This window comes from Aquarana catesbeiana, linkage group LG06 (genome assembly GCF_042186555.1).
Source record: "Aquarana catesbeiana isolate 2022-GZ linkage group LG06, ASM4218655v1, whole genome shotgun sequence".
NCBI lineage: Eukaryota > Metazoa > Chordata > Amphibia > Anura > Ranidae > Aquarana > Aquarana catesbeiana.
Genome location: NC_133329.1, coordinates 382,524,857 through 382,540,026, shown reverse-complemented (window position 1 = coordinate 382,540,026; position 15,170 = coordinate 382,524,857). Strand labels below are relative to the sequence as shown.

The 15,170-nt window shown below is 45.0% G+C and overlaps 1 protein-coding gene across 1 annotated transcript in view; it reads right to left on the bottom strand.

Annotated features, from left to right (window-relative positions):
* Nucleotides 1-5,335, bottom strand: part of DARS1 (aspartyl-tRNA synthetase 1) — a 188,816-nt gene extending 183,481 nt beyond the window's left edge. Inside the window, exon 1 of the mRNA XM_073634256.1 lies at nucleotides 5,179-5,335. Coding sequence (XP_073490357.1) covers nucleotides 5,179-5,204 — 26 coding nt within the window. The 5' untranslated portion in view covers nucleotides 5,205-5,335. The remainder of the gene's footprint in view (nucleotides 1-5,178) is intronic.
* Nucleotides 5,336-15,170: the final 9,835 nt, after the last annotated feature.

Here is a 15,170-nt window from a genome sequence, read left to right as displayed (position 1 = left end):
CTCCCCATGACTCCCACTGTGATCAGACACAGCAAGATTTTGTCATCAGGTCCCTGCCAATGATTCATGGCCGGAACCTGCTGATCTGCTGTGTCCAATCACATCCCTGTAATGCAAAGCAGGGAAAAGAAACAAAGATCTCCAGAGTAAAGTTCGTTCTGCACTCCTGTGACCCATTCTCAGCAGACAGCGCCCTCAGAAAGTGTCGATGACGAAACGCGTCAGTGTGTGGCTTTATGACGACCGTCAGCGACTACAGCATGCTGTTTGGAGTCACATTGCTTACCACCGCCGGAAAGGCAGCTTACTGTGGTAGGAGACACAGCGCTATCCCCGCTCTGGTTTGCTGACGTAACCTTGTTTGATGCTATGCTGTTATTTTGTGTTATTGATATAAGTGCAAGTCCTAAAAGGGGGTGATGTTGTGGATATAAATAAATTGTTTTTTAATTAGGATTACACTATGGAGTTTGTTTTCCTTTTTCTATGATCTGAATCGAGCTTATCACTGTGTGACCCAACCCTCCGATGCAGTTTGACATGGGAGATTGGATATAAGGATAATAAAACAGTGTGTGTTTCTGCCTATAACCCTGTCAGATCCGGTAAGAGTTTAAATTAAAGGGGGGGGGGGGGGTGAGTACCCCCCCGCTTCTTCACATGTGGTATCTCTCGCAATATATCTCGCAAGCAGGAATTGAACCTATTCTGGACAGTCTCAAGGATTGCAATATATTATGGACTTTATGTATTGATTTGATTGCACTGCATGGCTATTTCTTTGGTATTTTATTATATTATCAGAGTTTATAGCGCGGCCAATATCTGTACGGGCTGCTTGCTATGCTGACACTCAGAGAAAAGGAAGAGCCAAAAGCGCCAGTGAAGGACCCCAGAAAAGGAGGTTCAGGGCCGCTTATTTTAGGAAAAAAAAAAAAACCTTTAGAACCACTTTAATGTGTTGCATTTTTGCAAAAGGTAGAATATGCCTTTCAGCCCAGGTTCACACTGAGGGCGGGTTTGAAATCGCGCCGGTTCAGCTGAACATGATTTCAAACCGGTGTTCTGTTGCGAAGTGCCCGGGATGTACTGCGCATGCGCCGTACAAAACAGCACAACAGCTGATTTGCCGATCAGCTGGGCTGACGTAACCAGGGCGCATGCGCACATCGTAGGAGGTATCTCTCGATGGGAGATACCATTTCACAGGCACAATTTAAACCTATACAAACAGCGGGGGAGACCGTAGTTCTCAGATTGTGCATCACTGCTGGAGGGCGGCTAGTGGCTGTGTTGAAGAGCTGGTTTTGCCTGTGTTGCATGCCGCCCTTTGACACAGGCAAAACTGGCCGTTCAACACAGCAAACCCGCCCTGCGACCCAGAAAAAACCCGACCATCGTCACACCGTAAAGCCGCCCCGCAAACAGCGAGACACAATGTGAGAACTACGGTCTCCCCCCGCTGTTTGTATAGGTTTCAATTGTGGCCACACTGCCATATGCAAACTGCTGGGAGTGTCAATACAATGTTAATGACACCCCCAATTCAGCTCACATATCGCACTGCGAACTGACAGTTCGGATATGAATCGGATCGCCTGGGTGTTCACACCCAGGCGATCCAATTCTGGTGCGGACCAAAAAAAAAGTGTCCTGTGCAAGTTTGGTCCGAATGCAATGCAAATTCAGCCATACAATCTGTATGGCTGAAATCGCATGGACATCGCATTTGATTTTCACTGCAGTGCGAATCACATGCGATCTCGCACAAGTGTGAACCCAGCCTACATCCGAAAAGGTAAAACACCAGGATGAGGACACTTCTTTTCAGTAAAGTGAGAGTTGAACTTGGTAGTCACATAGCTGAGAATAAAGATCCTCTGTGAACTTCACCTACTGTGACTGTGCTGGTCAGAGCAATATAACTTTTTATAGTCTGTAATGATAAAAAGCACTGACCAATCAGAAGTCACCTTTTGCTGACAAAGACATTTTTACTGCACAGCTTTATTGTACAAGGAACAGGAACAAGGCTCTGCAGCATGATGCAATCCTGTGCACAGATTTCTTGGCGCTCTGCAAACACTTCCCCATCCCGACGTCTACAAAGAACACTTCTGACTGATGAAGGTTGTAGAACCGCCATTCCTACAATCTCATAAAAAACAGCAGATGAATGGAGCTGCAAGAGAAGATCTATAGGAAAAATACTATTTTTAAATATCAGTAGTAGAATCATGTACTGTGTGCTACAAAGTATTACTAAAAGATAAACTTTTTTTTTTCCATTTTGGATAGTAAGGGAGGGTTTTAATCTCCAAAGACATGCTGGGAGGTTAATTGGATCCTGTCTAAATTGTCCCTAGTATGTATGAATGTGAGTTAGGGACCTTAGATTGTAAGCTCCTTGAGGGTAGGGACTGATGTGAACGTACAATATATGTAAAGCTTCTGCGTAAATTGATGGCGCTATATAAGTACCTGAAATAAAAAAATAAATCTCTGTCAGGTTTTTTTTTGTATGCCATTGGGGAGATTCCCCTTCACTTCCTGACCTATATCCAAACAGGAAGTGAGAAGAAATCTCTGCAAATTAAAGCGGAAGTCCGGCCGTGTTTTTTTTTTTTTTTATTAAACGTCAGCAACTACAAACACTGTAGCTGCTGACATTTAATAAGGGCACTTACCTGTCCAGGGAGCCCGCGATGTCGGCCCCCCCCGAGGCCGATCCGTCCATTGGATCGGGTGCCGGCGCCGCCATCCTAACTAAGGGAAACTGGCAGTGGAGCCTTGCGGCTTCACTGCCAGTTTCCTGTCGCGCAACGCTTTGTGAATGGCCCTGTTGTTTCCTGGGACACACACGTCCCAGAAGACAACGGGGCAGCTCGCCGAAAAGGAGGAAGTGAAGGAACAGCGCCCCGGGATAGGAAGAGGCAGATTAGGAAGGCTGCCTAGCAACAGGCGTTTCTGGTAAATTAAAAAAAACTATTAAAACTTTAACTAGTTACCGGCCACTCGCTGCAGCAAGTTGGCTCCCCTGCGCGAATCGCTGTCATTGTACGTTGTACGTCGGGCGCGTACACAGCTATTTGTGGCCGTGCTACGCCCATTCACGAGCGGGGGGGAGGCAACAAGGATCACTCCAGAGACAGCCAGAATGGGGATCTGTCAATGTAAACAAACAGATCCCTGTTCTGACAGGGAAGTATAGCGTGATCATCTGTTCCTAGTGATTAGGAACAGCGATCTCTCTCCTCCTCCAGTCAGTCCCCCTCCTCCCCCCACAGTTAGAAACACCTCCCTAGGGAACACTTCACCCCTTGATCGCCCCCTAGTGTTAACCCCTTCCCTGCCAGTGACTTTTATACAGAAATCAGAGGCTATTTTTAGCTCTGATCACTGTATAAATGTCAGTGGTCCCAAAAAAGTGTCAAGCGTCCGATCAGTCCACTGCAAACCCGCTAAAAATCGCAGATCACCACCATTACCAGTAAAAAGAAATAATATTAATGCCATAAATCTATCCCCTATTTTGTAGACGCTATAACTCTTGCAAGCCAATCAAAATACGCTTATTGTGATTTTTTTTTTTACCAAAAATATGTAGAAGAATATATATATATATATCGGCCTAAGCTGAAGAAGAAATTTGGTTTCCTACATTTTTTTGATACATATTTATTATAGCAAAATTAAAAAATATTGTTTTTTTTTTCTCAAAATTGTCGCTCTTTTTCTGTTTATAGCGCAAAAAATAAAAACCGCAGAGGTGATCAAATCCCACCAAAAGAAAGCTCTATTTGTGGGGAAAAAAGGACATCAATTTTGTTTCAGTACAACGTCGCACGACCGCGCAATTGTCAGTTAAAGCGACGCATCGCAAAAAGTGCTCTGGTCAGGAAGGGGGGTAAAACCTTCCGGTCCTTAAGTGGTTAAATGATTTCTTTACTGGCAAAGTAAAATAGAACTAAAGGGAATTTTTTTTTCTACTTTGGCTAAAAGGGAGGGTTTATTATCAGGTTTTTTCACCATCTGTGTCCCATTGGGGAGATTTCCCTTTACTTCCTGTCCCATAGCCAAACAGGAAGTGAGAGAAAATTCCCACAAATAAAGGGAATCCCTTGGGGTCCCCCCCAGGTCACCAGAACTAGTGCCCCCCCATTGGAAGATTTCCCCTCTATTACTTTTCTGGGGACAACACAAAATTTGGTATTTTCTTTTAATGATAATGGTAAACAGAACTAGAGAGAAGGAAACTCCTTAACGGGGACACAGACATCAATCAACACTGTCAGGGGGTTCTAATCCATCTCTATTCAAAACTAAAAAAAAAAAAAAAAAAACTTTTGCCTTTAGTTATACTTTTAAAATGATCCCAGGTGATCCTGCCATGAAGGTCAAGGTTCAGGCACTTCCTATTTCTAGGGTGACAACAGTCTGTCCCTGTCTCCCAGTGGTTGTCACCCTGTCCCCAGCCATGTGGATCTTGCAATGCACATTACAAGTTACGGGGTAATGTCGCCACCATTGGGAAGCCCACCCTGAGAAATGCCAGGAAGTCTTCCCCTTCCCCCCCCCCCTCAGTGCATGTGGACAGGAAGTGGCTGCAAACAGCCTGGGGGAGATCAGGAGCACTGAAATGCACCAAAAAAAAAAAAAAAAAAAAAAGTAATGAGGTCTGGTATATCGTGCTTTCGTTTTTGGAATTGGGCACCAACACAGCACAATGCAGGATTTACCAGCCTGAGAGGGAGAATTCCGCTCTCATTGGAGGACTTCCTCTCACTTCCTGTTGTGTCTCTGGGACAGGAAGTGAAGGAGAATTTCCCCCAAGGGGGCACAGACAAAAAAAAAAAAAACTATCAGGGGGATAGAACTTTTGCCTACTCTACTCAAAACTAATATTACAAATAAAATATTAATAAAAACAATGTAACATGACAGAAATCACATATCAGGGTGGGTGGCTGCAGTGTGAAGAACTACAAGGCTCAGCAGACCCATCTGTTCGCAAGACATGCTGGTCTATATGGTACCTCACCCCCCCTCCCCCATTAGGCAGGACCGGAAGCAGCTGTAGCGCCTGGGGGCACTACAAGTCCCAGCACACCCTGCCCCCTCCGCCGGGGTCACCCACATTATCACCGCCTGTCTATGGTGACAATGAGCTCCTCTTACCCCGTGTTGTTCTCCTCCTTGGTCATGACGATGGCAGCAGAACACCCAGACACCTAAAACCGGCTTCTTCCGCCAGCAGCGTGTACAGGAGAGGAAAGAGGGGAAGGAATTCACAGCGACACACTACACCATGTGAGTGGAGTGCAAGAGCGAAACTTCCCGGCCAGGAACAAAGCTCAAGAGATTTGGTTCCGGGGTGAGGGAATGCAGGTGTGGGAAGAGCACACTACTAGGTATAGGACATAGTGGGTAGACCTACTGCTATTATTATTATAGAATTAACCACTTGCTTACCGGACACTCTCACCCCCCCTTTCTGCCCAGGCCAGTATTCAGTTTTCAGCGCTGCCACACTTTGAACGACAATTGCGCAGTCATACAAAACTGTACTAATTGGCAGCACTGGTGGGCACTGATTGGCAGCACTGGTGGGCACTTATTGGCAGAACTGGTGGACACTTGATTAGCAGCACTGATAGGCACCTATTGGCAGCACTGATTGGTAGCACTGGTGGGTTGCACTGATAATCAGTGTTGATGTCCCTTTAACATAAGCCGGTTATTGGCTTCGCTGTCAGCATGAGGAAAGAAAAGCCGATAACTGACACATGTGTTTACAACCTGTGATCGGCTGTCATTGGCTGACAGCTGATCATGTGATAAGGGGCCTCTGTGATTGTCCCTTTGCCTCAATCTGTGATCAGCTGAGTCTGCAGGACTCGGCGATCACAGAGCGATTTGTATTGGCAGCCCGATCACGAGAGGACGTGCAAACTAAGCCCTTGCTGTATTGCCGTCTTTCAGCTATAGTGTGGGAAGGAAGTAATTAAAAAATATATTATTATACTGTATAATATTTATGTAGCGCACCCCCTAAGGAGCCACAAGTAGACTTGGATCCCCCACCCTGCACAGCCAGCCACTTTGTTTTTTTATTAAGGGTTCATAACTTGGATAGGGATGGAAGGTTATGGGACGCCCGCTGGGCTTCAACAGCTTCAGGGACAAATCTTCATATATACAGTCTCTATATACACTCCGCTTCTTCCTCCAACACACACCTTCTTGCAGAACCCAGCTGGTACACTGTGAATATCTGACAGTCACTGAATCAGATTAACCACCTCAATACAGGGCACTTACACCCCCTTCCTGCCCAGACCAGCTTTCAGCACTCTCACACTTTGAATGACAATTACTCAGTCATGCAACATATGAAATTTGCAGCCTTTTTTTTTAACACAAATAGAGCTTTCTTTTGGTGGTATTTAATCACTAGTGGGTTTTTTATTTTTTGTGCTATAAATAAAAAAAGACCGTAAATGTTGTGAAAAAAATTCATTTTTCTTTGTTTCTGTCATAAAATTTTGCAAATTAGTAATTTTTCTTCATAAATTTTGGCCAAAATACCAAAATATGTACTGCTACATAGCTTTGGTAAACATAACCCAAATTAGTGTATATTATTTGGTCTTCGTGAAAGTTATAGAGTCTACAAACTATGGTGCCAAGCATTAAAAATTGATCACATCTGATAAGGCCTTCAGTACATCAGGTGAATCTCATTTCTTGAGACACTAACAAGTCAGGAAAGTACAAATACCCCCCTTTTTAGAAAGTTGACATTCCAAGGTATTAAGTAAGTAGCATGGTGAGTTTTTTTTAAGTTGTAATTTTTTTCCCACAATTCTTTGCAAAATGAAGATTTATTTTATTTTTTTTACAAAATTGTCATATTATCCGGTTATTTCTTACACACAGCATATGCATACAACAAATTATACCCCAAAATTAGGGATGAGCCGAACACCCCCCTGTTCGGTTCCAACCAGAACATGCGAACAGGAAAAAAGTTTGTTCGAACATGCGAACACCGTTAAAGTCTATGGGACACGAACATGAATAATCAAAAGTGCTAATTTTAAAGGCTTATATGCAAGTTATTGTCATAAAAAGTGTTTGGGGACCTGGGTCCTGCCCCAGGGGACATGGATCAATGCAAAAAAAAGTTTTAAAAACAGCCGTTTTTTCAGGAGTAGTGATTTTAATAATGCTTAAAGTCAAACAATAAAAGTGTAATATCCCTTTAAATTTCGTACCTGGGGGGTGTCTATAGTATGCCTGTAAAGGGGCGCATGTTTCCTGTGTTTAGAACAGTCTGACAGCAAAATTACATTTCAAAGGAAAAAACCCATTGAAAACTACTCGCGGCTATTGCATTGCCGGTCCGACAATACACATAGAAGTTCATTGATAAAAACGGCATGGGAATTCCCCACAGGGGAACCCCGAACCAAAATTAAAAAAAAAAATTACGTGGGGGTCCCCCTAAATTCCATACCAGGCCCTTCAGGTCTGGTATGGATATTAAGGGGAACCCCGGCCAAAATTTAAAAAAAAATAACGTGGGGGTCCCCCTAAATTCCATACCAGACCGATCAGGTCTGGTACGGATTTTAAGGGGAACCCCGCGCCAAAAAAAAAAAAAAAAAAAAAAAAAACGGCGTGGGGTCCCCCCAAAGATCCATACCAGACCCTTATCCGAGCACGCAACCTGGCAGGCCGCAGGAAAAGAGGGGGGGACGAGAGTGCGGCCCCCCCTCCTGAACCGTACCAGGCCACATGCCCTCAACATTGGGAGGGTGCTTTGGGGTAGCCCCCAAAACACCTTGTCTCGATGTTGATGAGGACAAGGGCCTCATCCCCACAACCCTGGCCGGTGGTTGTGGGGGTCTGCGGGCGGGGGGCTTATCGGAATCTGGAAGCCCCCTTTAACAAGGGGACCCCCAGATCCCGGCCCTCCCCCCTGTGTGAAATGGTAAGGGGGTACTTACCCCTACCATTTCACTAAAAAACTGTCAAAAATGTTAAAAATGACAAGAGACAGTTTTTGACAATTCCTTTATTTAAATGCTTCTTCTTTCTTCTATCTTCCTTCATCTTCTTCTTCTGGTTCTTCTGGCTCTTCTGGTTCTTCCTCCGGCGTTCTCGTCCAGCATCTCCTCCGCGGCGTCTTCTATGTTCTTCTCCTCGGGCCGCTCCGCACCCATGGCATGGGAGGAGGCTCCCGCTCTTCTCTTCATCTTCTTCTCTTCTTCTTTTCTTCTCTTCTCTTCTTCATTTTCTTCTCCGGGCCGCTCCGCACCCATGCTGGCATGGAGGGAGGCTCCCGCTGTGTGACGGCGTCTCCTCATCTCCTCGTCTGACAGTTCTTAAATAACGGGGGGCGCACGGGACATGACGGAACTTCCCTGTGGCATTCCCCGTGACGTCACAGGGAAGTCCCGTCAAGTCACCGTGCGTCAGAGGGGGGGCGGGGTCACCGGGTGGCCCCGCCCCCCGTTATTTAAGAACCGTCAGACGAGGAGACGCCGTCACACAGCGGGAGCCTCCCTCCATGCCAGCATGGGTGCGGAGCGGCCAGGAGAAGAAAATGAAGAAGAGAAAAAAAGAAGAAGAGAAGAAGAGGAAGAAGACGAAGAGAAGAGCGGGAGCCTCCCCCCATGCCATGGGTGCGGAGCGGCCCGAGGAGAAGAAGATAGAAGACGCCACGGAAGAGATGCTGGACGAGAACGCCGGAGGAAGAACCAGAAGAAGAAGATGAAGGAAGATAGAAGAAAGAAGAAGCATTTAAATAAAGAAATTGTCAAAAACTGTCTCTTGTCATTTTTAACATTTTTTTTAGTGAAATGGTAGGGGTAAGTACCCCCTTACCATTTCACACAGGGGGGAGGGCCGGGATCTGGGGGTCCCCTTGTTAAAGGGGGCTTCCAGATTCCGATAAGCCCCCCGCCCGCAGACCCCCACAACCACCGGCCAGGGTTGTGGGGATGAGACCCTTGTCCTCATCAACATGGGGACAAGGTGTTTTGGGGGGCTACCCCAAAGCACCCTCCCAATGTTGAGGGGGGCGCACTCTCATCCCCCCCTCTTTTCCTGCGGCCTGCCAGGTTGCGTGCTCGGATAAGGGTCTGGTATGGATTTTTGGGGGGACCCCACGACGTTTTTTTTTTTTTTTTTTGGCGGGGTTCCCCTTAAAATCCATACCAGACCTGAAGGGTCTGGTATGGAATTTAGGGGGACCCCCACGTCATTTTTTTTTAAATTTTGGTTAGGGGTTCCCCTGTGGGGAATTCCCATGCCATTTTTATCAATGAACTTCTATGTGTATTGTCGGCAATGCAATAGCCGCGAGTAGTTTTAAATGGGTTTTTTTCTTCGAAATGTCATTTTGCTGTCAGACTGTTCTAAACACGGGAAACATGCGCCCCTTTACAGGCATACTATAGACACCCCCCAGGTACGAAATTTAAAGGGATATTACACTTTTATTGTTTGACTTTAAGCATTATTAAAATCACTGCTCCTGAAAAAACGGCCATTTTTTAAACTTTTTTTTGCATTGATCCACGTCCCCTGGGGCAGGACCCAGGTCCCCAAACACTTTTTATGACAATAACTTGCATATAAGCCTTTAAAATTAGCACTTTTGATTTCTCCCATAGACTTTTAAAGGGTGTTCCGCGGCATTCGAATTTGCCGCGAACACCCCAAATTGTTCGCTGTTCGGCGAACTTGCGAACAGCCAATGTTCGAGTCGAACATGAGTTCGACTCGAACTCGAAGCTCATCCCTACCCAAAATACATTCTGCTACTCTTCCCGAGTATGGTGATACAACATGTGTGAGACTTTTACACAGCCTGGGCACATACAGAGGACCAACATTGAAGTAGTACCTTCAGGCGTGCTAGGAGCATAAATTACACATCTCATTTCATTCCTACCTATCACACTTTTGAAGGTCCTTGAGCACCAGGACAGTGGAATTACCCACAAAATGAAATCATTTTGGAAAGCAAACACCCCAACGTATATTCTATGAGGCATGGGCTGTAGATAGGTACTCGGGTATTCTGATGGGCTGCAGATAGGTACTCGGGTAACTTGATGGGCTGCAGACGGGTACTCAGGTACTCTGATGGGCTGGTGACAGGTACTCGGGTACTATGATGGCATGGTGACAGGTACTCGGGTACTCTGATGGCCTGGTGACAGATACTCGGGTACTCTGATGGCCTGGTGACAGGTACTCAGGTACTCTGATGGCCTGGTGACAGGTACTCGGGTACTCTGATGGGCTGTGATGGGCTGGTGACTAGTATTCGAGTACTCTGAAGGGCGGTGACAGGTTCTCATATGAACTGTGACAGGTACTCAGATGGACTGTGACAGGTACTCAGATGGACTGTGACAGGTACTCGGGTACTCAGATGGACTGTGACAGATACTCGGGTACTCAGATGGACTGTGACAGGTACTCAGATGAACTGTGACAGGTACTCAGATGAGACTGTGACAGGTACTCGGGTACTCAGATGGACTGTGACAGGAACTCGGGTACTCAAATGGACTGTGACAGGTACTCAGATGAACTGTGACAGGTACTCAGATGGACTGTGACAGGTACTCAGGTACTCAGATGGACTGTGACAGAACAGAACAAGAGCCGCGCCGCCTGGCCATCATAGCCCTCCAGGCTAACTTCTCCACACCAGTCCTCCAGACTGACACTCACCAGCCCACCTGGCTGACTCTCAGGAGATACCCCAGTAGTTCTGACCTGCTCTTGCTGTCCTCTCTCCTTGCTTCCGTGCCTCCAGGTAGGGTTTCCTCCGTGTGTTTTGGTAGAATATTTCCAGCACCCGAGCCCCGGCCCCCGCAGACTAGGGGGCACCCTCTAGGGCCACTGACAGCCTCCTTAGCACTCCATCTCCATCTTCCACCCAACTCCCCACCCCCCCACCACCAGGCATGGCTCATGCCAATTTATGAGGTGGCCTGGCCCCTGCAAGCCCTTTACTGGGGATTGGCTGAGGCCCTCATAAATATTCCTAACAGCCCCTTCTAGCCTCCACCCACTATGTCTGGAACATTCTTCAATGCCCCAGAAATCAGGGGGTGGCACCAGAGAAGCTGCCAGGATGAGTCACCAAGCCCTGAGTCACTAAACCCTGACCCAGATTCATAGCTCAGGCTTAGCCCTGACCAAACTTAAATTTCTGTACACTAACAACACACACACACACTTAACATTATGTCCACTGAGAGATAGAGTGAATAACAATGATTATCTCATTACAGTGGCATCTAAAGGTCGGTGGGATATACTAGGCCACAAGTAAATATGTTGTCCATGAAGTTGATGTGTTGAAAGCAGAAAAAATGGGCATCACAGTTTGTTGTGTTTGGGGCTGTGTAGCTACAGACTGGTCAGGGTGTCCATGCTGACCCGTGTCCACAGCCAAAAGTGCCTACAATGGAAACATGAGCATCAGAACTGGACCATAGAGCAATGGAAGAAGGTGGCCTGGTCTAATGAATCACGTTTACTTTTACATCATGTGGATGGCCGGGTGTGCGTTTGTCACCTACCTGGGGTAGCGATGACACCAGGATGTAGTATGGGAAGAAGGCAAGCCAGCAGGGGCAGTGTGATGCTTTGGGCAATGTTCTGCTGGGAAACCTTGGGTCCTGCCATTCATGTGGATGTTACTTGACACGTACCACCTACCTAACCATTGCTGCTGACCAGGTGCACATAGCTCCCAATTGTCCCTGATTTCGAAGGACTGTCCCTGATTTGGAAAAAATTCCCTCTGTCCCTCTTTTCTCCTCATTTGTCTTTCAAAAAGTGTTTCCCAGTGTGAAACCTTTTATCCAATTTCTATATTGCTGCATTTGTACATTTCAAAAGCCAATATAAAGGGAATAGTAATGGTAAAAAAAAAAAAAACACTTGCGAGTTTAACTAATTATTTTTCTTTTTATAATTCTCCTTTAAAGCAGTAGTAAACCGCAGGTGGTTAAAAAATAGAATAAAAATTTCCCTGCAAGGCAATGTCATAATGTGCTTGTATGCATTGCATACTAGCACATTATGATAGACTTACCTTAGAACAAAGCCCTTCTGCGCCGCAATGTCACATTTGAGACGGCTGACATCTTCCCCTGGTCTTCCTTCAAGGTTTGCGGCCCCTGGCTACATGATTGACCGGGGCGCAATGACGTCTGTTTACAGCACGGGCTCTGTAGGTCCGGCACTGTAAGCCAGACCTTTAGAGTGCATGCACCGGTGATGTCATACCAACAAGTTTAGGAGATATTCACAGTACCTACATGTAAGCTTTATTATAGGCTTACCCATACCTCCCAACTTTTTGAATTGGGAATGAGGGGCACCTATCAGCAAAAGTATGCAGGCATAGGACACACCCCTGGCCACGCCCCCTAAAGGAGAATTGTACAAAAAAAACAAGATTGATTAACCACAAGTGCTTTTTTTACCACTACTATTCCTTTATATTGGCTTTTGGAATTTGCGAATGCATCAATTTAGAAATCAGATGAAAGGTTTAGTGATGGAAAACACTTTTTGATAAATAAAAAGTGTATTTTTTATACAACAATATAGATCAGATACAAATGAGGGAGAAAGAAGGACAGAGGGACATTGCTCCAAATAAGGGACAGTCCCTCGAAATCAGGGACAGTTGGGAGCTATGCTTACCTGTAGGTACAAGCAGGGTTTCCAACCGCCAGTAAATTTACTGACAGTTTGTAAAAATCAGTGATTTTTTTTTTACAACTGCCAGTAAATATCAGTGGCTGATAATTTCATGCTGTGTTTTTAATTTTGTAAGTGTAAATCAAGCAAATTACTTTGTTATAGGTATTGTTGGTGTTTCCATATCATGTTTATACTGTTTAAATATTCACTGTGTTAGTTTTCAATAGGAGTTCTGTAATTTCTCAGGTTGTCAGTAAAAAATGTGCTCTGTCACAAAATTTTTCATGTTTTGTCAGTAAAAAATACTGCGGGAGGTTGGCAACCCTGGGTACAAGTGGTGTAACACAAGTTTACTACCACTTTAAGGCAGATTTTTGCTAATAGGTGTCCCTCGTTCCCATCTCAAACAATTGGGAGGTATGCAGGTACACCCTTTATGGAAACCGTATTCCCTGATGGCAGTGGCATTTTTCAGCAGGATAACGCACCCAGCCACACTTCAAAAATGGTACAAGAATGGTTTGAGGAACACAACAACAATTTGAGGTTTTGACTTGGCCTCCAAATTCTCCAGATCTCAACCCACTGGGAGTGTCCTTTCTCACTCCAGACTACATGTTGACAGGCAGAGGGAGGGGGGAGCTGAAAACAGGCAGAGAGGAGGGAGGAGACCTGCGGATGACGCAGACGCGCATTTGGACCATGATATCTTGGCTCAGCAGCCATGATAATCGTGGTCTGTTCTCAGCGGGGAAGGCAGGAGCTGGCAGGATCACACAGGTGTTGTAAGAGATACAGAGAAGTAAGGCAAAAAGCAAAAGCACCAAGCTGCAGCTTTCACATTAAAGGGACAGAAGCAGCATATTTTTTTGGGGGGGGTTAACAAACGCTTTAAGGACCGGAAGGATTTGCCCCCTTAATGACCAGGCCATTTTTTGCTATACGGCACTGCGTCGCTTTAACTGACAATTGCGCGGTCGTGCAACGTTGTACCCAAACAAAATTCATGTCCTTTTTTGTTCCCACAAATAGAGCTTTCTTTTGGTGGTATTTGCTCACCTCTGCGTTTTTTATTTTTTGCGCTATAAACAATAAAAGACAATTTGAAAAAAAATATATATTTTTTTACTTTTTGCTATAATAAATATCCCAAAAAAAAAAAATTCTTCATCAGTTTAGGCCAATATGTATTCCTCTTTTTTGGTAAAAAAAATCGCAATAAGCGTATATTGATTGGTTTGCGCAAAAGTTATAGCGTCTACAAAATAGGGGATATATTTATGGCATTTTTATTATAATTTTATTTTTATTTTTTTTACTAGTAATGGCAGTGATCAGCGATTTTTAGCGGAACTTCGACATTGCAGGGGACAGATCGGACACTTTTTTGGGACCAAGAGCTCCTAAAACGGCTGACGTACAGCTACGACGATTCGCGCAGCCGTGCCAACCTGCCCAGTATAACTGCGGAGGCTGATCGGCAAGCAGTTAAGTACCTTGGAATGTTTATTTTCCAAAAAGCATTTTCGGGCCTCAAGAAATGAGATAGGCCGTCAGTACATTAGGATTGATCGATTTTCAGATATATACCATAGTTTGTGGACTCTATAACGTTCCTACAGACTAAATCATATCCACTGATTTGGGTTAGGCCCCTTTCACACTGAGGGGCTTCTAAACTGCCAGTAAAATACTGAGCGATTTTGAAGAGCTTTCCATTCATTTCAATGTAGAGGGGCGTTTTTTCACCGCACTGCCCCAGGAAATAGGTTTTCGTGCGATTTTCAGGCGCTTTTTTTTAGTATTAAAGCGCCTGAAAATCGCCTCAGTGTGAAAGGGGTCTTATTTTCACCAAAGAAATGTAGCAGAATTAAATTTGGCTTAATTTAATGAAGAAAGATTATTTATTTGCAAGATTTTATAACAGAAACAAACAAAAACGTTTTTGTTTTTTTCAAAATTTTCTGTTTTTCTTTGGTTTATTTAGAAAAACATAAAAACCAAGTGGTGATTAAAAACCACTGACAGAAAGCTCTAGCTGTGTGAAAAAAAATGATTCAAATTTCATTTGGGTACAGTGTTGCATGACCGCGCAATTGTCTTTCAAAGTGTGACAGCGCTGAAAACTGGCCTGGTCAGAAAGGGGGTGAAAGTGTCCGGTATTGAAGTGGTTAAAGGTGTGTTTTGCCACGATTGCCGTCTGATTCTGTCACGCCGCGTTATGTGGGACGCAGGAATCTGTGTCCCGCATAATTTGGAATCTCAGGTAAAATCGTGGCGATTCCAAATCGCAAAGTGTGAATGGCGCCTAAAACAAACAGTTTTGTTTACATGCGCTGGTAAAAGCTGTCACATGAAATGTATTTTAGTGTCGTAGCCAATTAGTAATAGAAGTAAGGATAATCCTGCAGCATTAATTGCAG